The sequence below is a fragment of the Petaurus breviceps genome, unplaced genomic scaffold, assembly GCF_028583685.1.
Source record: "Petaurus breviceps papuanus isolate PSGF00001 unplaced genomic scaffold, PetGlider_PUasm1.0 184, whole genome shotgun sequence".
Classification (NCBI taxonomy): Eukaryota; Metazoa; Chordata; class Mammalia; order Diprotodontia; family Petauridae; genus Petaurus; species Petaurus breviceps.
This window is the reverse complement of record NW_027185793.1, coordinates 11,614,349-11,631,119: the sequence shown is the minus strand read 5'-3', so window position 1 is coordinate 11,631,119 and position 16,771 is coordinate 11,614,349. Positions and strand designations below refer to the sequence as shown.

General features: G+C 36.4%; 1 protein-coding gene across 11 annotated transcripts in view; it reads right to left on the bottom strand.

Annotated features, from left to right (window-relative positions):
• FER (FER tyrosine kinase) overlaps positions 1-16,771 on the bottom strand; it is a 288,611-nt gene that overhangs the window by 191,542 nt on the left and 80,298 nt on the right. For all 11 annotated transcript variants that reach the window (XM_069088134.1, XM_069088138.1, XM_069088142.1 and 8 more), the window contains 2 exons: positions 11,135-11,257; positions 2,598-2,787 (listed from right to left, as the gene is read on the bottom strand). In XM_069088134.1, the coding sequence (XP_068944235.1) occupies positions 2,598-2,787; positions 11,135-11,257 (313 nt within the window). The remainder of the gene's footprint in view (positions 1-2,597; positions 2,788-11,134; positions 11,258-16,771) is intronic.

Below are 16,771 nucleotides of genomic sequence, written 5' to 3'. Positions count from 1 at the left end.
CACGGACTTTTTACATTTTTTCCCTTTTTTCTTCTGTATGTTGTCCTTTTTCCACTTTCACCATTAAATGTCCCGAAGCTGAATGCTGGAAATCTAGGCAAGTTTTCTTTTTCTTTTCTTTTCTTTTTTGCTTTTTGGAGGGGGGAAGGTAGGGCAATTGGGGTTAAGTGACTTGCCCAAAGTCACATGACTAGTTTTTGTGTTATGTCTAAGGCCAGATTTGAACCCAGGTCCTCCTGACTCCAGGGCCGGTGCTCTGCTCACTGCGCCACCCAGCCACACCACAAGTTTTCTTTAAACTGGTTTTATGCTCCTCTTCTTTGCATAGAGATAACACTGTTCATAATTATTGATCATCCTTCCCTTGTAACATAAAACCATGTAATTCAAGACTAATTCTGTAGTTCAGACCCTGTTTATATGCTACTACATCATCTATTCTGTAAAACTGTGAGAAACTCTACAACAATTAGTTGTGTGCTGTGGTCATTACATTCATGTTTTAGATGTATTGTAGGTTTCTAATTTGTACATTTTTGTACATATTATTTTTAAATTTAATCTGCATAAGCAATAAAGCATTAATATAGAAAATATTTCTTAATACAAAAGGGATTTTTTTAATGTTTCATTTTTGAGATTTACATGGACATGTAAATATACAATTATAAATTATATATTTACATGGACATGTAAATATATAATTATAATGGACATTTACATGGCAGGGCTGGAATTCCAATCCAATCTCTGACTCAAAATTCAAAGCAATGGAAAAGTCAACTTAAACATTTTCTAATCATATGTGAAAAATCAGTTGCTAAAATATAATTAGCATTTTGAAAATATAAAATATTTTTATACAAGGTATATAATAACTATTACATCTCACTTAAAAAAAAAAAACAATGGCTTTTTCTCCCTTCTGGAATTTAGTGCCAGATACTAGTAATTTTTTCAACAATATACAGATTATAATAATACAACATACGATACTATAAAGAACTAGTAAAGCCTAAAATATATTAAGGTAGAAGGTAGTCACAATCACAACAGTAATGAAAATCTCTGAATCTTATTCTCCTTGAATAAGCATACTGAAATACAGAACATACTGCTAAACTCACAAAACAAATGAAATAACCCCTGTAGATATAATGTCTTAGGATATTTTTTTCTTCAAATGTATATAAGCATTTTTAAAATTTTGAAAAGCTACATAGGAATTAAAAGGGTTTGCTTTGGAAAAAATCCCCTTTCCCTCAAAAACACAACTATAATATAACTTATACACAAGCTATATCTTACTTATTCTTTAAACATTTTAAATCAATGCAAAGTTTACAAATTATATGCATAATACCAACATAAGAATTATGGTTCTCTCAAAAAGCAGGGTTAGAGCAACAAAATAGAAAATATATCTCTCACAACCCACTCACAATGCCAATAAAACTGACAAATGAAAAGGATGAATATTTACAGAAAATAAAACACCCATATTAACAGAACAGGAAACAGAGAACTTAAATAATCCAATTTAGAGAAAGAAATTGGACAAGCCAAAAATGAACTCAAAGAAAAAATACACTAGGACTATATGTATTTACAGATGAATTCTACCAAGCATTATTAGTTCCAATATTACACAAAGTTTTTTAAAAATAGAAACAAATGGAATTCTACCAAATTCCTTCGATAATACAAATAATATATCTACAATTAATGAAGGAGAGTAAAAATATAAAAAGGAAACTGTAGGCCAGTATCCCTAATGAATATTGATACAACAATTTTAAATAAAACGTGGCAGGAAACTACAGCAACACATCATAATGATGATACACTATGACCACATTGCATTTATACAGGAATGCACAGTTTGTTCAAATCACAACAATCTTGTAAATACAATCCACTTCGAAAGTTTTAAGAACGCTGATCAAAAGAAATGACCAGCCACAATTCCAAAGGACCCATGATGAAAGCCTACTTACCTCCTAATAGAGGTGTGATGATTTCAGAGTATAGATTGAACTGTTTTGGTTGGGGTTTTGTTGGGTTTTTTGGACAGGGCCAATGGCTTAATTTGTTTTGCTCTACTATACGTGCTTAAAACTTACAATTTTGATATACATAAGAGAAAACATCACTATAAAACAATGGAAATATATGTAAACCAATTTCTTAAACACAAGTTCCAGTATTGCCAAATAAAGTTATTCTTATAGTCCATGGAAAAAGTGAAGGACATCGAGGCAGGGAAATATAAGTATGAACTATGCATTGAGAAGTACTGTGGCTTATGGATAAAAAGCCAGCTTCAGAAGCAGAAAGATCTACGTTCAATTCCTGCCTCCTACACATACTATAGCTGTGTGACTCTGGACAAATTTCTTCATATTTCAGAGCTCTAAGAAAGTAAGCTGTAGAGAAGATGACAACCTGCACTGGCAGGGGGGAATCTTTCCATTTCTTTACACTAATAAAATCTTAGGTCCAGTATTAAGTTTTGTTTTGCAGCACTGGCCTGCGACCCCCACCCCCTTGGCATCACCTCCTCTGGTTATCACCAGGGCGGACAACTGCTCACTTACCATAGATGTAACTGATCTAGCGTCTTCTTCATAATTGAAGACAGGAGGTGGCTCTTTTCCTTCATTCTCTTGTACTTTTTGTTCCAGGAGTTCTTTCTGGGCTATGAACTTGGACTCGGCACATCTTAACTGTTGGACTGACTGCTTTAGTTCTTCTAGTGACTGTTTTTGGCTCAGCAGAAGCACGATACTGAAAGAGAACAAATAAAACACAAATTATTTTTTAAAAAATTACGCTGAAGCATTCTGCAGGAGAAATGAGAAAGTCTTTATAAATCATTGAGCTTCAAAAAGCAATCAGTAGGGATTTATTAAGAACCTACTATGCAAGAGGCTCTGGCAACACAAACATAAAGATTTTAAAACAATCCTTCCTTACAAGGAGCATATATTCTAAGGGAAGAGATTAAAGTCATATATAGATATATATACATAGGAGGACACATAGAATAAACATAAAGAGGATCAATGCAAATTAATGCAAAGTAGTTAGGTACTATATAAGGTAGTTTGAGAGAACGTTGACAAGAAGGAAAAAAGCTTCAGAAGTAAGATGGTGCCCCAGCTGTGCGCTAAAGGAAAAGTTGTGTGGATGAGGATAGGCATTCTTTTTAGGTATGGGGGATAACAAAGTACAAAGACACAGCGACAGGAGACGGAGTGTCTCCTCTGAGAAACAGAGAGATGGTCAGTTTGGTTGAATCAGAGTAAGGAAGGAGGAACAATGCGCACTGAAAATGGTAGAAAAGGCAAAGTGCTCTAAAAAGCTAAACAGAGGGGTTCAACCCTATAAATAACAGAAAGCCACTAGTGTTTACAGAGTGGAGAAGGGAAAAATCACTTTGAGAGAGAGAGAGATCACTTAGGAGGCCACTGCAATAATCTAAGCAAGAGAACAGTTCAGGACCTGAACCAAGGTTGCAGTTTTGAGTGGAGAAAAAGTGTTGGATTCAAGTTATGTTGAGGAGACAGAAATTTGGCAAATGATTAAATGTGTGGAGTGAGAGAAAACGAAGCATCTAGAATAATTCAGGTTACAAACCCTGAAAATGGGGGAAATGGTAGGAAGTTGGGAAAAGAGTCAAATTTGAAAAGGAAGATAATGAATTTTCTTTTGAACATATTGAGGTTGAGATGTCTCTTGGATATTCAGTTTAAAATATTCAATAGGCAATTGGTGTGACAAGAGTGAATTTCAATGGATATACTGGGCCTGGATATAGAGACCTGAAAGTCATATACATAAACATAATAATTAAACCCAAGGAAGATGATTAAATCAAAAACGAGATTAGCTGTCATGGGAATGATGTTCCTTTAAACATCTAAACTCAAAGAGGAAGGCATTTTGAAATCAGCTGAGGCTTCATTAAAATCTAAAGCTTCTGTACATATACTCATCCCATAAATTCTTCTAATCATCAACATAAACCATCACTTGAACCACCTATCCCTGTCATCCTATATCTTTTTGCCTTGAAAATGTCATCTACAAAATGACTCCACTTCCCCTCCTCTTACTGTCTTAACTCCATATAGTCTGGCTTTTGACACCATCATCCAAATGAAACTCCCCTCTCCAAAATTACTTATGACCTCTCAATTGCCAAATCTAATAGCCTTTTTTCAATCTTCATCCTTCTTGACCCATTTGCAGATTTTGATATTGTTGATCACCTTCTTTTCTAAGATACTCTCTCCTCTCTGGGTTTTTGTGACACTCCTCCCTCATGATTCTCCTCCTCCCTGTCTGATCACTCTTCTTTTCTTACTTCTAGAATCTTCATCCAGGTCCATTATTCTAATCCTGGAAGGCCCCCAAGGCACTGTCCTAGGCCCTTTTCTCTTTTGCCTCTGTATTGAACTGCTTGATCTCATCAGCTCCCAATTAAATTATCTTCTCTATGTAGATGATTGTCAGATCTATTTATCCAGCACTGACTTCTTCTCTGACCTCCACTCTCATGTATCTATTGCCTATTAGACACCTCAAACTGGTTATCACATATAGACCTCAAACTTAGTATGTCCAGATTGAACTAATTATCCCCCCCCAAAGCTTCCCCTCTTCCTTATTATTGTCATCCTCAATGCCTCACCCTCACTCACCCCATATAAGTCTTGCCATTTCTACCTTCCCAAATATCTCTTCGATATGTACCCCAAGCATATTTATACTCACACAATCACCTATGTGCAGGCCCTCATCACCTCACACCTCAATTACTGCAAGAGCCTTCTGGTTGGTCTCCTTGTTTCAAGTATCCCCATCCCAGACCATTCTTCAATTCTGCTGTGAAATTATCTTCCTAAAGCACAGGTCTGAAGATGATACCCTTTCCACCCTCAATAAACTCTAGTGACTCTTTATTACCTACAAGATCAAATTTAAATCCTTTCTTCAGCTTTTAAAGCCCTTCACAACTTGGTCCCTTCCCATCTTCTCAGTTTTCTTATAATTTATTCCTCCCTGCACATTCTATATATTGTCAACTCAGTGCCTTTTCACTGGCTGTCCCCCATCCCTAAAGTTTCTCCCACACCAATCTACCTACCACATAATAGCCAAAGGGGTTTTCCTGAAATTTTTTGTAAAATAGATGTAAAATGGAAAAAACTTATAAATATTTCTACAAAAATCTATTTTCATCATCTCTAAAAAAAAAAAAAAGGAATGTTGTTCAAAAATGCAGAAATGGAATTGAGAGAAATTATTATTTTACTATCATAAAAATAACCAATTATGAAACTGGGATTCAGACTTTTTTTTTTTTTTGCAAATCTGACTACATCCCTATATTGCTCAATAAATTCCAGAGGCTCCCCATTCATTGCCTTTAGGGTCAAATATAAATTCTGTTTGACATTTAAAGCCCTTCACACCCTGGCCCTAACCAACTTTTCAAACAAAATAGTTTATTTCGTCTTTCTTTTATCCTTTTTCATTGTTATTTTTATCTTTTAACAAAGTATATAATACATCATTACCACAGCACATATTTATTTTTGTATAAAATGTAAAATTTAATAGTGCAAAAATATATAAATTTATATGCATATATTTGTATACATATATACATTATGTACATATATACACACTGTATATATGTCCATATACATACACATAAATAGAGGTACAGATATTAGGGGTGCATGAAAACACCATTTTTCTTCCTCATTGTTTTCTTAATTTCCTTCTTTAGTGCTTTTCATCTCTCTTGTACTGACTTTACCTGAAAAATGTTGGAACTGAGATGCTACCTATCCTTCCTGTACATCCCTTGAAATCTGTTCATACAAAATATGGGGTACATGTGAAAAAATGAGAATGCTAGTAATGTAATAACTATGAAATTATATATCAGAAATAGATGTTTCATATGTACACAGCCTATTTGCAGGTTTAAGTAGGCTGTAGCATATTTCCAATGATAATCCAAGCAGAAGAATTGGTATAAGGAATATTATCAAGCACTTTTTTAGAGACTACTCTGTCCCAGGTGGTGTGCTAGGCCTTGAGGACACGCAGACATCAATTTTTAGAGTATGGGTTGTTAACTTATTTTATGTTGTGGGCTCTCTATCTAGTAAAGCTCATAATAATGTTTTCAAAATAATGTTTTAAAAAATGTTAAGGGGTGGCTAGGTAGTACAGTGAATAGAGCACCGGCTCTGGAGTCAGGAGGACCTGAGTTCAAATCCAGCCTCAGATACTTAACACAAAACTAGCCATGTGACCTTGGACAAGTCACTTAACCCCAATTGCCCTACTTTCCCCCATCCAAAAGGCAAAAAGAAAAAGAATTTTTTAAGAAAATACGAAATTTCAGTTAGAGATTAGTGAAAATAATAATGTATTTTTTTCACATTCAAGTTCACTGATATCTTGTCAACCTAAGTTTAAAAAAAAGCACATTAGAAGGAAAAGTCACTAAATCAGAAAATTAATAATGAAAGATTGTTAATTGGATTGTTTAATTGGAATACATATTATTTTAAAGTCTTTAATATAGTGGTATTCTAATGCCTTATTGTGTCATGGAGGTAACCCTGTGTTCCCAAAGGCACTGCAGGCAGATCATAAGTTCTCGGGGCTCTAGCATGGGGTGGGGTTATATACACCCATATGTGTGCATATATTTATGAATCTGCATATGTATGTTGTCTCACTAAATGGAATATAAGCTCCCTGAAGAAGAAACTCTTTCATTTATTCTTTGTATCTTTTGTACCTAGCACAGAAGTTGTTGACATAATAGGGACCCAATAAATGCTTTAATTGATGGACAGATTGATACTAGAAAAGTTTGAGGGCTGTCTCAATAGTAGAAAAAGAATGTTCTATTAGGACCAACACAGATAAGGACAGAGAAGACCACTCAGCAGAGATTTTAAAAACACACACTGTAAACTACTTCAATAGTTTCACCTCCCTGAGCCTTAGTTTCTTCTCATCTGCAAAATTAAAAGTTTGAATCAGATGACCTCAGAGGTCCCTTCCAGCTCTAGAATCATGAACTACTCTGTGATCCTATGAAGTCTAAAACTAATAAATTTAAATGAAACACAGAAGTAAAAAAATGACAATGGGATAAGTAATAGATGTAAAATGGAAAGAACTTACAAATATTTTCATAAAGATCTATTTTTATCATTTCGGTGCAGAAACGGCACTGAAATTATTATTTTACTATTATATTAATAACCAATTATTAAGTTGTGATCCAGATTTTCCTTCTCAATTTCCTCATTAAAGGCCAGTTCTTGTAGGAGACTACTCCTAGACCTCAAGGAATATGCTCCTTAATTTTGGACAGGACCCCACCCAACTAGTATACCTAACCTTCTGTTTAGAATATTAATAGTATATTTACTATTTACTCTATAGTATAGAGTGTAACTAGTGTATTAGAGTATAAATAGAATCCAGTGAGTATATAAAGTAAAAACAGGATCTGAATGACTTCTTACCCTGGGGAAAGAAGCCCTTGTCCTTGTATCTTTCCATTAGAGTTTAGGGCAGGGGTGAGAAATGTGGAAAACAAATCTGTGAAGTTTGGATTCAGTCAAAGGGCTGCACTTGAGCACCTAGAATGCAATATGTGGCCTCAAGGTTGCAGGTTCTCCACCCAGGTCATAAAGGAGAAAACCAACTGAAGTGGTCTGGATGGAGATGTGTTCCCCTGTCTAGGTTGCTGGAGCCAGCTAAGTCACATGATCAAGTCCCATTCTCAGTAGGAGGTAGCCCACATTCTCATTAAACATCCACCAATTAGGGCTGCATTTCACTTGTCAGGGGAGTTCCCTGTCGGAAGGTAAACTCCAGATATAATGTGTTTCAGGGATTCCCTTGGCATCTTTGGTTACTGAGAAAAACCACTAACAATTTATTGCTGGCTAGCCTAATTAATAAATTGATTATTAATTACCCTGAAAGTACCTCTTGAGGTTTTTCTTTCATCACAGCACTTAAGAGTTAAAATTTAGTTAAAAATGACTGAATTAGACCTAATTTATAACTAAGAAAATCCTGGGCTGTAGGGGATAGAACCTTGAAAATACTGTGAGATCATTTTACAAGATACCTCAGGAAAGGGAGGATTCCAAAAGAAAAGTTCCAAAATAAATAAGGAAGTGTCGATTCCAAAGAACACATCAATAACTACTGAATTATATGGGTACTTTATGAAAATGAATGACATGTGGATTAAGGGTATCCTTCATGACAATGTGTAAGAAGAATATATATAGGCAGCCAAGCAAATACCAGCAGTTGCTGATTGTCTCTACTATGGAAAAAACACTTCCTTTGTATTCATATCATTCCTTAGCAAGAGACATTAGTTAATTTTAATAGAAGCAAATAGTTTGCAAGATTCAGGGTCACTTTTATTGTAATTCAGTCATTTTTCAGTTGTGTACAACTCTTCAAGTGATTCTTCTTGGCGTTTTCTCAGCAAGGATTCTGGAGTTGCTTGCCACTTCCTTCCCCAGCTCATGTTACAGATGAGGAAACTGAGGCAAACAGGGTTAAGTGACTTGTCCAGGGTCACATAGCTAGTAAGTGTCTGAGGCTGAATTTGAATTCAGGAAGCTGAGTCTTCCTGACTCCAAGCCTGATACTCTATACACTGTGCCACCTAACTGCCAGTGTCACTTTAGGACCTTGTATAAGTTAGGCCAAGTTAAAGGTCTAGGTCAAAGAAAATACAAAAAGCATATTGAACAAAAAGGTATTTAAGAATCAGGATATAAGAATATGAGTCATTCCCTACTGAATAAATAGTCAAAGGATATGAGCTGGCAGTTTTCAAAAGAAGAAATCAAAGCTATTTATAGACATATTAAAAAAATGCTCTAAATCACTATGGATCAGAGAAATCCAAATCAAAACAATTCTGAAGTACCACCTCAAACCTATCATATTGTCTAATATGAGAGAAAAGGAAAATGACAAATGTTGAAAAGGATGTGGAAAAATTGGAACACTAATGCACTATTGAGGGAATGTACAAAAACATTTATAGCAGCTCTTTTTGTGGTATCCAAGAACTGGAAATTGAGAGGATGCTCATCAATTAGGGAACGGCTGAACAAGCTGTGGCATGTGATTGTGATGGAATATTATTGTGTTATAAGAAATGACAAACAGGATTCACATCCCTTTCTAGAGATGTCTAGTTTTTTCTAAAACTGTGGAATCTGAATGCATATCAAAGCATACCATTTTCAATTGTTTTGTTTTTTCTTTCTTGTGATTTTTCCCTTTTGCTTTAATTCTTCTTTTACGACATGACTAATAATGGAAATATGTTTCATGTGATAGTAGCTCTATAACCTATATCAGATTGCCTGTTGTCTTGGGAAGGGGGGAGAATAAGGAAGGAAGGTGAAAAATTTGGAACTCAAAATTTTACAAAAAACAAATGTTGAAAATTATCTTTACGTGTAATTAGAAAAAATAAAATAGTATTAAATGGAAAACAAACAAAAACAGAAATAATGCTCTCAGAAAAACCTAGAAATATTTATATGAACTGATGTAAAGTAAAAGGAGCAGAACAAGGAGAACACTGAACTCAGTAACAGAAATATTGCAGAATCATCAGCTTTGGATGACTTAGATAATCTTGGCAATTTAGCGACCTAAGACATTTCTGAAAGACTTATGATGAAAAATGCCATCCACTTTCAGAGAAAGAACTCATGGGATCAGAATGCAGATCAAAACATACTTTTTTTTTTTTTACTTTCTTTAATTTCTTTGGGGTTATTTTGGGGGGGGGGAACATGTGTTTTCTTTCACAACTTGGTATGTATAATCTATACCAAACTGTTTGTCTGCTCAAGGAGATGCGAGAGAAGGAAGGGAAGGAGGGAACCTCAAATTTTTAACAATGAATAATTAAAAATTGTTCATACTTGTAACTGGAAAAAAATATTTTAAAAATGTGTTTAAAGAATCAAGAAAGAAAAGGAATCCAGGAATCTAAGCAGAGAGTCAAATGGAGAAGAGAAAGGCAAAGATAGGCTACAACAGCTCAAAAAGTTCATAACAGGTAAACCTTAGTACCTTATAAGTAGATATTTTTATTCCTGTCCTAATTTGTCTGGCCAGGGAAGGTGGAGAAAGGTAATATGTAAAGTGATATCACGATGTGGTGGCGGGAAAAGCATGGGATTTGGAGCCAGAAGACCCCTCTTGGCTCTGCTACAAACTACTGTGTAAACTTGATCGAGTCATTTAACATTCACAGCTTCAGTCTCCTACTCCATAAAATAAGGGAGACAGACCAGACAATCTTAAGATCATCTCAAGTTCAAATCCTATGATCCCATTGCAACGCACGATCCCTCAACAGGAAAGGCCTACATGTATTCTAGTGACAACAACTAGTCATTTGGTCTGGTACAAAGTGTAAAGGCAGAAAAGCAGATGCAACATTTATCAGTCATTTCCTGAGAGAACACAACAATTTTTGCTCTAAATGATGGCCATGAGTCATCATAAAACAGGTAGATCATGGTCAAAATTTGCTATATAACTAATCAAGGAAGTATATAAAGCAGCTTAGAAAGATTTCTATTAAAAATAACTTAATAATAATTTGGTGGCTAAAACAGTTCCATTTATCTAGAACAGCAGTTTGGCAACTTTTTCATCTCAGGACTCCTTTATATTTTTAAAAATCACTGAAAAGACACCCTTACCCCCACAAAGAATATTTTGTTTATGTAGGTTTTATCTATTGATCTTAACTGTACTAAAAATTAAGATATCTTAGTATTATTATCTTAGGTCACAAAGAGTTGGACTGACTGAAACACTAAACAAGCATTATTATGAAAAGTTTTAAAACATGGACCTTCTGAAAGGGTCTTGGGAACCCCCAGGGACCCCTAGACCATACTCTGAAAGTCACTAATGTAGAAGATTAGCTTTCATAGAACCCTTCACTCTCCAATAGATGACAAATAAATGGTATTATACTGTTAAAATAATTATACTTCTTTCTTTAAATTGTTTTTCTACTTACTCAGACTTCTTTTCACAGGTCTTAGAAGATTCCTCAATACTCTTTTCTAGTTCCAGGACAACTTCTTCCTTGTTTAAAAGCATCTGCTGTGTTTGGATCAATTCTTCTTCGACAGTTTTCAACCTAGAATGAATATATACTATCCAATCAATTAATGCATGGACTTTATACATGATGTATAAGTATAAACAATACATAGATGGATATTTTCAAATATTTGAATGTGCAGTGGGCAATTTCTATTTCTCAGTCTCTGAATATACCCAATTTTCCTTTTCTACATAGATTTTATAGACACTTAGACATAAGACAACCATTATAAGAAAAATCTATGGTAGCAGAAGTTTCTATTAATTAATAGAATTAATTAATTTATTAGATTAAATTTATTAATTTAAAATTTTTACATTACCAATTCAAAAACACTACCCTTTCCAGAGTTGAAGTTTTTATTTTTAATCTTCTGTAGCATAGTATTAAAGAACACTAATTTCTATGTATCTTGCATGACCAGTAGAAAAGTGAGGTCTGGGAAGGGGCATAGGCTATAATAGCAGTGCCCAGGTATAGCAGCAACCACACTGGCATACCCAGGATGGCATAGCAGCAACACAATGTCATACCCAGGATGCCTGCTAGCATAGGTTCTTAGATCTGGTTTACTAAGAAAGATAGTTGTTTAAGTGAACAATCTTTTTTAATTACATTCACTAGTTCAGGGGAAAAGTCAGCACCCTGAACTTCAGAGAAAATATAAGCAGAGAAATAAAGACCAACAGACAGGGCTGTGGCTGCCTGATTCAACTATACATTTTACATACATCTCTGGATGGAGAGAGCCTTTACATCTGAGCAGTTGGGGAACTATGAACATATGGCTGCTCAGAATCTCAAGCAAGGAATCACAAGATCCTTCTCAGAAGTGAGTCCCCAAAGCAAAATACCAACTCAGAATATATAAACACTTCTCAGAGCCAGAAGGTATCCAAACCTTGCAACTCAATGCCTAATTAGAAATTAGCAGGTGGCTCATCAAGTAAGAGCACCGCCCCAGTGTCAGGATGACCTGGGGATAGAATCCGGGCTCAGATACTTAGCACCACACCCAGAAATAACTGGCCTTGTAACCCTGAACAAGTTACTTAACCCCAATTGCTTAAAAAAAAAAAATTAGCAAAAGGTGTGAAAGCCTTCCTACAAGCAAGCCTCCTCTAAGCAAGCTTTCCTTAATGGACTCCACTTGAGGCCTATTAAAGGGTGGGGAAGAGCTTATATCCCATTAACATTACACCAGGGAAACAGGGAAAACAGAAGTAGTCCCTGTTCAAAAATCTCTTCACCTATTCCACCAACAGGAGATTGATTAATTTTGATTAATCAGCTCCTCCAATTTGAATACTCCAAGAGCTTTTGATTAATCAGCTCCTCCAATTTGAATACTCCAAGAGCAGCAGGGGAAAGAGGAAGAAGAAAAAATGGGTTAGCTGGCTGACCTGGGGAAAAAAATTAGCTAAAATATATTTTCAGTACATCCTTCATATTCATCTTCATTGTGAGAATTCTGGTTTATTTGCTCTAGGGAATCCCTAGAACTCCCCAAAATGTGATGGGCCTTTACTATAATTACTGAACGCGGTCATCTACATTCCGTAGATATTCAATAAATGTTGACTAACAGTTGAGAAGAAATGTTTATCCAAATTTATTGCTCAGTATCATACATTCAGAATTTATAAAATCTTTATATCTATAAAAGTCATCATATTTTTATTATTGTTTATCCCTACAACAATAATATAAAGATAAAGAAATACCAGTTTGGTACAATTCTACTTGTTACAATACTTCTACAATCAACACTTAAGATGTTTCAAGGTTTCCTTTTGTTTCTAGGATAAAATACAAACTCTTTTGTTTGGAATTTAAAACCCTTCACAATCTGACTCCAACCTGTCTTTTTGGACTGCTTATACATTAAAACTCATTGAAGTATACTCTGAGTCAGGCAAACTGGCCTACTTGTTAGCCTCCACTATGGGGACCATGCTTTCCACCATGTCTGGAATGATTTCCTTCCTTACCTACCCACCTGGAACCCCCTGGTCTTTTCAAGGGTCAGATCAACTTCAGCTTCCTTCAAGTGACCTTTCTTAATTCTCCCAATTATTAATGCCACCCTCAACTGGCAGTACTCTTTACAACCAAAAATTATTTTCCACTTATTTTGTATTAACTGACCTACATACATGTTCTAGTCTTCTTACCTTCTATTTGCTTCTCTTTGGAGCATTTGAATCGGTAGATTCATACAGACATTTTCTGCTTTTTAAATCCCTGTAGATCTCAGTCAACTTCTAATTCTTGGGACTTCACCACCATACACCATCTCCCCTCCCCACAGACTCAGTTTTTCAGCTCCTTTTTATTTGTTGTGGACTCTATTAAAATGTAAACTCCTTGAGGGGAGGCACAATTTTTCTTTTTGCTTCTTTGGAAACCTCAGCACTCAGCCCAGTGCCCAGTACCTAATAACCATGTTTAACTGCCTTGCCTTGCCTTCATTCTACTTAGTCCAAGAGTACAAAGCAAAGGCTAAAACTAAACAGTCCCTGTGATCAGCAGCTTATAGGAGGAAACAACACCTACACGTATAGGCAAATTCAAGAAGAATACAAAGTAATGGGGGTAGGGGTCAGGAAAGGCCTGTTGTAGGGCCTGGAAGGAGCTAAGGTGTCCAAAAGGGGAAGCAAGAAGGTAAAGCATTTTGGGTTCAGGAGATAGAATGTCCAAAGCACAGATGCAGGAGACGGAAGGGTATCTAGAGGGAACAGTGTCAGTGGGGCTAGATCAGAGTACACATAAGGAGGAATAATGTGTAAATAGTATGGAAAGATAAACTGTGAAGGGTTATAAATACCAAGCAGAAGAGTTTGCATTTTATCCTAGAGGCAATTAGGAGCCTCCAAAGTAGTTTCTCCAGCAGGGGAATGATATGGTCCTATCTGTGCTTTAGGAATATCATTTCAGCAGCTGTGAGGGGGGTTGGGGTTAAAAGAGATGAGGCAAGGAGTTCAGTTGTCTTCTGCAATAGTCCAGGTGAGAGGTGATAAGAACTTGAACTGGAGCAGCTATGGTGTAAGTGCACAGAAGGGTATGCTATGAAAGATGCAGAGTTAAAATATCTAAGTCTTAGCAACTGATTGGTCAGAAAGGGAGTTTAGGGGAGAAAGGGAAGAACTGAGGCTTTCTGCTCAGTTGCAAACTGGAGAATGGTTGCTCTGTTCAGTCGTGTCCAACTCCTCTTGACCCCACTTGGGGTTTTCTTAGCATAACTATTGGAATAAAATTTTCCATTTACATCTTCAGCTCATTTTACAGATGAGGAAACTGAGATCAAGAGGGTTAAGTGATTTGCCCAGGGTCACACAGCTAGTATATGTCTGAGGCTAGATTTGAACTCAGGTCCTCCTGACTCTAGGTCTGGAGTGCTATTCACCTGGCCAGGTAGTTGGAAGAATGGTGGTACTCTCAAAACAGAATGAGGGAAGTCAGGAGAAGGGTAGGTTTAGGAGGAAAATAAATTCTCAAGCTATTATGATAGAATATTACAGTTAGAAAGGATATTAGGGATCATCTCATCTAGTTCTTTCATTTTATAAGGAAAGAAAATGAGACCCTAGAAAGGGAAACACTGACAGAGCCCACTGAGAAAGGGAAAATTTAAATCTCACATTATTTGAAGGCTGAGTTGACATGGAATATAATGGGACCCCATTCTCATAAACTCACACATTTCAGGATTAGAAGGGACCTTAGAGGGTACTTTTCCAACCCACTTTATTTTACAGAGAAAGAAATAGGTGTCCTGATTCAGGACAGAGTTGAGACCAGAGTCCAGGTTTCCTGATTGCACATGTCCTGCCCAGGAGTCTTTCATCCACAGCACTGAAGTTTCATCTTCCACAATTCAACCAAGGCTGCCTGCCCTTCTCAGGACCAGACACTGAGATCAGCATCAGTCACCTGGCCTCCCTCCCACCACCAGGAAAGAGATCAAATCTTGATAGCCTCAAACTTCATCCTTCTCTTCTACCTCCATAGAAAGCAAACAGCTAGATCTGGAGCCTCAGCTACACAGCTGCCCTGATCAGGCCACAGGTCTCAGCATCCCATCACAGTCTTGGAATCCACTACAGCTACTACATACATCCCCCTGCAACTTGCTTCCTTATAAATGTAAAAGTGCTTAATAAATTTTTTTAATTGACTTACTGAATGCTGTTAATGTCCTTTAAAATTTGCCAACCTAGAGTTAAGTCCCACTGGCCTGTCCTAATTATAGCTCTAGTTAACATTAGTATTTTTTGCTTATGAGATTTAAGGGCAAGGAGGAGAAACTGCATATGTACCAAGGTACAGGGCACTGGTTACATTTTAAAATGAATCAAGTTTACTTTGTAGTCATTTATTATCTGCTCTGAGAAAAAAAAAACACATGCCTATAATGCAGTGTCCCTCATTAGCTAGAAGTCATATATATAGCTAAAATTTTCTCTTTTCTTTTACAAAGGAGATTATTTTCAAGAAGATAAGTAAATTAGAAAGTATAAAATTATTAGCTACTAGAGAGGACATGTACAGAACATAGTAACTTGCTGATTTCACTTTATTTGAAATAGCAAATTTCAAACATTATCTTTAGAAAAAATAAAGAATTCAATAACCATTTGTTAATATAATTAAATCAATCCTTTGATATATTGCATTTGACAAAATCAAAGGTATATAATACAATGTGTCTGAATCAGAAATTAAAAACATATTGGACTCTGTTAGGAAAGGCAGATTCAGGGCTCTGCAAGAAAGCCAGCTGAAAAAAGTTACCCAAGGGGAAAATCATGAGTACCACAAAGGGAGCAAAGGACTTCCCATAACCAAGAATCTCAACACTAGGAACTGCAAAAGGTCAGAAAGTCTTAAGTTTTTAATCAGGATACACAACAGTGTCCCCAGAGCAGTAGTGGCTAACGTCATAGTTGAGACACATCAAAGTCAAAGGAGACACATGGAAGAAAGGCTGCTTCAGGCCTCTATCTGGGCAAGAGCTCTGAGAACCCAACAAAGACCTACAGCAGAAGGGAGCTTCATAAGAACTCCATGAAGGGAGAAATGGATTTCCAGTAACCAAGAGATTTTTGTATGGTCTCAGCTCTACCATCAAGATGCCTCTCTGGAGATAAACTGATGACTAGGAATCTCATCACGCTATTTAACCCAGTATATAGACAGCCCCTTGTCCAGCCTCCTCTCCCCTTTGATTGCAGGTCGGGAAGGGGGCGAGGGGAGAGCACTAAACTCCACCAAAGCTTTCCTTTAGGGCAGAACCTGGATTTTGAAGTTCCCCCCAACTGCCATCTGCTCCTCTGCTAGTCTCAACACTTCCTTTCTCTCCCCATTCCAGCTTCCTTTTGTATATGGTCTTCCCCAATTAGACAGTAAACTCCTTGAGGGCAGGGACTGTCTTTTTCTTATTTGTATTCACAATGCCTGGAACACAATGTGGATCACAACAAAATGTGACTAGTCCTCCAGACCATCTTACTAGTCTCCTGAGGAATCTGTATGCAGGCCAAAAAC